A 6,170-nucleotide genomic window follows, 5' to 3' on the forward strand; every position below is an offset into this window, starting at 1 on the left:
TTTTATTACGATGATCCTGTTTGATGTCCATAGGTTAATCTACTACGACCCTACCCAACATCCATACTTCCAAACAAGTCCTCAGATTGAATTGTTTCTGATGTCTGCGTCAGGAAATTGGATTTGTTGGGAATTTATCCTATCTAATGATCATCCTCATATTTAATTGGATTTAGGTCAGGATATTAGGAAACTGTCACTCTGCCTAAGTAGGTTTGTGAGACATTTAATTATAATCATACCATCCAAACTATATAATCACGCTGATATTATTATATGCAGTTCAGTCAATCGAGACATTTAACAACGACACAAATAATCTATTATTTTTATTTATTTATTTTGTAGCAAACTAAATAACAATGCACATTTTTGTAGAATTTTGAGAAACTGCAAGAGAAGGTTCAGATCATCTCTCTTTGCTAACATTTCTGAACCTAAATCCAGGTTTGAACTGTGGACGGCCATCGCAACGTTGCGTATAGCGCATCCGGACTACCTAAAGATTAAAAGTTGCGAAATTTTGAACATTATAGACATAGAGAGAGAGGTTTTAATGCATATTTACAAGATTCAGCACTAAGAAAGACAAACTAACTAATGAACTAGACAACAGTGATCCCTCTTATTTCAAGAGTTTCCAGCTGCTTAGGCCTCTTGTAATACTTCAGCAAGAGAGAGCTGCAGACTACACTAACTGAAGAGGCTGCCATTGCTGCTCCGGCAATCCAGGGTGGCAGGCGGAAATGAATCGAAGGGAAAAGTGCCCCAGCGGCAATGGGGATGCCGAGGATGTTGTATCCTAATGCCCAGAGATAGTTAAGGCGGATTCTGGTAAACGTTTTTCTTGATAAGTCTATGGCGGTTATAACATCCTCCAAATTGCTCTTCATCAGCACAATATCAGCCGCCTCAACAGCAATGTCGGTGCCTGCGCCGATTGCAAGCCCAACATCTGCAGCTACGAGGGCAGGTGAGTCATTGATTCCATCTCCCACCATTGCCACAATATTGCCTGCAGCCTGTACACGAGCATGTAAAGTTGGCACCAGAGAATAACAAACTAAAACATGTTTGCCATGAAAATGTTATATGTAAGATTATTAAGTAACCACTTCTAGAATCTGCCAACTACTAAAGTAATAATCATTAGTACTTGAGCCAAAAGGTTAAGAGTCTCTATATATTTTCATGTTGTTGCAAACCATACTTAATGTAAGGATGATATTGTACCTGTAGTTCCTTAACTTTCTCTGCTTTATGTTCGGGTTTGGCCTCTGCAATGACAGTATCTATGCCGATTTCCTTGGCAATTGCATTTGCAGTCCCCCAGTTGTCACCTGTCACTACTATACTGTTCACTCTCATAGATTTTAGAAAAGAAATGACTTCACGAGCACCAGGCTTCAATGGATCAGAGATGGCAAGAATGCCAACAAGCTCCCTGTCAATAGATACAAGAATCCCAGTTTGAGCCAAGCTTTCGGTTTCTGCAAGCACATCTTCAGCATCAAGTGAAATACTGATATCGTGATCCACCATTAAGCTCTTATTTCCAACAAGGACCTCTTTATTCCGAACAACAGCCTTCACACCATGACCAGTTATGGATTCAAAGTTTAGGGCTTCAGGCCAAACAGAGCCCTCTTCTTCTTGCCTGAACTTTTTAGCATGCTCAACAATTGCTTTGGCTAGTGGGTGCTCACTGTTTACCTATAAACAAAAATGAATCATTATTTGTATTGTTTACAAATTATAAGACATGTAGACGCCTATGTTTGAGATTATTAAAAGAGTCTTAAGTGTTGGGATCTTAGCAGCAAAAAGTGCAATTGCATGACCATATGTAAGCATCAATGTCGACATTCAAATGGAAATACCTCAGCAGCAGCAACTAGTTCAAAGAACTCTTTAAGAACCATGTTTTTCAAGAGCCTTGTGTTGACAACCACTGGCTTTCCAACTGTAAGAGTTCCTGTCTTGTCGAATATTATACAGTTCACCTGTTGTAAGAAGTAGAAAATAGTTATGAAGATAGTTACTGTACTTTGTTTCCCAAGTGGAAAGATTTTACATACAATTGATGGCTTCATGAGAGCTATCTTTAGATAATGTCATTACTACCTTGTGAGTGCTTTCTAATGCCTGGCCACCTTTAATTAAGACTCCTTGAGAAGCACCAACTCCAGTGCCAACCATAACAGCCGTTGGAGTAGCCAAGCCAAGTGCACATGGGCAGGCTATGACCATGACAGAAATGCCAAACTGAAGTGCGAGCTGGAAGCTATCCATGGAAGAAGGGATCCAAGATTTAGGATATCCATTTAGTTTTCCGGCTAAAAACCAGGCAAACCAAGTGGAAAATGAAAGAATTATAACCTGCAAAATGCAAAGGAGAATGCAACTTTTAACTTAGGTTAAGAGATGGTTCTTAGGCTTGAATGAATGAAGCAGTTCTAAACGTACTAAAGGGACAAAGAATTTGGAAATGCGATCAGCAAGCTTTTGGACTGGAGCTTTTGCCATTTGTGCCGATTCAACCAATCGAACAATTTGAGCAAGAGCACTCTCTGATCCAACCTTCGTCGCTTTTATGTGTAGCACCCCATTTGTATTCACTGTCCCTCCAATCACCATGTCACCTTGCCTTTTTGCAACTGGCCTGGATTCTCCAGTAATCATGCTCTCATTTACATGACTTTGTCCCCAGATAACAAATCCATCACAAGCTACTTTCGCACCAGGGACGATCTTCAGGATGTCATTCTTTTGTATTAGTCGACTGTCTATTTCTTCCTCATTCAAGACATTTCCATCACTGTCTAAGGTTAACAGGGTTGCTGTTTCAGGAGCCAGGTCCATGAGCTTCTCTATGGCTTCAGAAGTTTTCCCCTTTGCCAAAACCTCCAGATACTTCCCCAGTAATATAAAAGAAATGAGCATTGAACTGGTTTCAAAAAAATCAGTTGACTCAAAACTTGGAGAAGAGAAGGCTCTCAACACTGAGTAAACCGAATAGAAATAAGCAGCATTTGTTCCCAGTGCAATCAGGACATCCATATTTGCTGAGCCATGTCTTAATGCTTTGTATGCACCTATATAGAATCGTCGACCGACGATGAACTGAACTGGTGTGGACAATATCCACCTTATTATCTCCCCAATCGTAAGCATGTTCACTATCTTAGTGTCCAGCCCATGCTTGATACCAGGGATATACATGAAGATCATGGACGTTAGAAAGACAGGGATGGTGAAAACCAGACTCCAAAGGAAGGATTTGTAGTACTGTTTGATTTCCTCCACTCTATGAGCTCCTCTTGACCCTCCTTCAGGAAATATTTTTGCTTTGTAACGTCCAGAACCAGTTGACTCTATAACTTCGATAAAATTTCTCGGTCCCGTCAAGTCTGGTTGGTAAGAAACTGATAACTTGTTAAGCTCTGGATCAAAGCTCATATCTTGAACTCCTGGCAATGCTTGAAGAGAATTCCCAACTATTCTAATGGAACTTTCTCTGTGCATTCCATCAACTTGCAGATGTATTTTGGACCTATCCTCCCCTGTGCTGATGAGAATAGCCTCAAATCCAGTATCTTCTATGGCTTGCACGATATGGCTGTAAGTCAAGATCTTTGGATCATAACGGACTTCAGCTTCTTCAGTTGCTAATGCAACTTGCGCTCTTTGTACACCAGGTAAAGTTTGCAAACTAGATTCCACTGTTGTGGAACAAGAAGTGCAAGTCATTCCTTTTATGCGAATCCTACATATTCCAGAGGATTTCTCATTCATTTCTTCTTTAATCAATGAGGCTTCGAACCCAACATCTTCAATTGTCTCACGGATTGTTTCCTCCTGCATATTGTGGCACAGCAATTTGATTCTCTTGATATAATTATTTTGATGCATATTATTATCCATAATATGACACAGGCTAATTGGCAGTTGTTTTGAAACAGGTAAGGTGCGTACTTTCAGTTCTCATCATTTTAATATTTAAACAGATTTAAAGAGAAATGTATGACCTAAATCGATTAACAACCTAACTGTTCCTAAACTCTATGAAGGTCCTCTGATGAACCTGTAAATGCTATAAAAGTTGGTTATGCAACACACATCTCAGCCTCAGAATCTAGTATGTTCTGGCCATTACATCAATAATGTAAACAATTTGACTAACTCTCAGTCCGTGATCCAGCTAACAGAATATTTTGTACTAATTCTGCAACACAAAAATACACCGTTTTCAGGGAAATACACGTCCCAGGAACTTAGTTTCCCTTTCCAGCTTACGTGATCAACAGTTAAACAAACATGTTTTTTTTTAATATTATTGTTATTATTTTTCAAAGTAAGAGCCCCAGTATGACCGAGTCCCTTTAGACCCGACGGAATCCATTCACACAATTATGTTTCCTAGAAATAACATACTTTTGAGAAATAGAGGTAAAAAAGAATATCAAGAAAAACAGAAGGATAGAGCTGATTCTTCACGGCTCCACAATTCTTGCTACCTGAGTTAAAGTTACAACCAAATCAAATTCGGGGAAAAACCACGAATTTGAATGTAAATCCCATTGGAATTAAAGAAACTTAAGAAAACATAAGTGATAAAGATAAATTTTGAATTCTGGAAAATTCCATGGTCCAAAACGTGAAGGTGAAGTTTAGACAAAGCTTGCTTTTGCTGTAATCAGGCGTAGCCCGTGACAGCAACCGATTGCTTCTAACTAAGCTTAATTTCTAATCTAAGTATAGATTGCATGCCTGTCCAGAGATAATTCATAAAAAAAAAAAAAAGTAAATCAATGCAAAAATCTCTAAAAATCAAAATGAATTTCACCAAAAGCCAATTATAGCAGCATCCAATCTCATTTCTCCATTGATGAGATCAGCAGAAACACTAGTAGACAGACCCAAAAGCCGCATGCAATACTCTTGAAAACGGAAATTTAAAGAACATATACATATATAACTTACATTGACAAAAGCAGGATAAAACGTCACTTGGGCGCGGTTGTTCAAGACATCAACCACCGCCTCCTTGATGCCGGGGAGGCGTTTGACGGCCTTCTCCACCGAGCCGGCGCAGGCGGAACACGTCATTCCGGTGACCGAGAAAAGCGCCTTGGACTCCGATCCTTGCACGAATTTTTCCTCATCAGATGAAACCGTGACGCCCTTCGGATACTTGGGCATTGAAGGATAGTGGGGGCGGGGGGACAAATTCCCGCTGTCGTTCGGCCTTATGCATGCCAGTGATAGAAACTTCGCCGCCATTATCGATTCTCCCCAATCTGCAGTTCCCACAATTCCTTTGGTTGGATTGAAGGTCTATCTCTTAAATCGTTTCTAAGAATACAGAGAAATCGATGAGCTTCTGTTGTGATTTGCTTCCGTTTCTTGTATACGGAAGCCACAGCTTTCTCCTTTTGATCATAGGCTATGGCATCAGTGCGTCTATTTAAACAGAAGATAAATTACAATGGCTTGTACTCATTTTTTAACTTAATTATAAATACTCATTTTTTATTTGAAAAAATTATAAATTTTTTTAAATTAATATCCAACAAATATTTTTTTATAATAAATTATCATGAGAAATATTTGTTAATTGATGTATTATTACTCTTGAATTAAATATTTAAATAAAATTACCTTCTACTTTATATGGTGTACGGTGCTTAATAAATTTATTTCTTGTGATACCGTAAATAAGCAAGTTATCTCATATTAAAAAATATAATCATATTTTTCAAAATAGCGCAATTTATTTCACTGTCTAAAAAAGTAAATTGATTCATTTTTAAAAATATAAAAAAATATTTTATTATTTTTTCATAAAGAATAATTTGCTCATTTGTAACATTATAGGAATTGCTGGTATCTTTCTTATATATATTTAGTGGACATAGGGCTTTTGATATTCGACATTTAAAAAAAAGAACTTCAAAAGCTTCTTCATTGAAAAAGATATGGTTGGATTATAATATAGAAAAAAGTAATTAATTACTTAAGCAATTAAAATATTTAAATATTTAAAACTAAGTAATAAATTAGTACAATAAATACCAAAAAAATATATTATTTACTTTTTAAAATTACAGATATCTTTGATGTTTGATAAAATTATGTGATCCAGGTATGAATTGTCAACTTTACTCTAA

At 37.5% G+C, this 6,170-nt stretch overlaps 1 protein-coding gene across 1 annotated transcript; it reads right to left on the minus strand.

The window, feature by feature from the left end:
- Nucleotides 306-5,472, minus strand: LOC105164107 (probable copper-transporting ATPase HMA5). The gene is made up of 6 exons (XM_011082677.2): nt 4,984-5,472; nt 2,467-3,858; nt 2,125-2,379; nt 1,881-2,003; nt 1,234-1,713; nt 306-1,022 (listed from the first exon to the last, which is right to left on the minus strand). Exons 1-6 carry the CDS (start codon nt 5,281-5,283, stop codon nt 606-608), a joined length of 2,967 nt encoding a protein of 988 aa, XP_011080979.1. The 5' UTR covers nt 5,284-5,472; the 3' UTR covers nt 306-605.

Source organism: Sesamum indicum, linkage group LG6 (assembly GCF_000512975.1).
Source record: "Sesamum indicum cultivar Zhongzhi No. 13 linkage group LG6, S_indicum_v1.0, whole genome shotgun sequence".
Taxonomy (NCBI): domain Eukaryota; kingdom Viridiplantae; phylum Streptophyta; class Magnoliopsida; order Lamiales; family Pedaliaceae; genus Sesamum; species Sesamum indicum.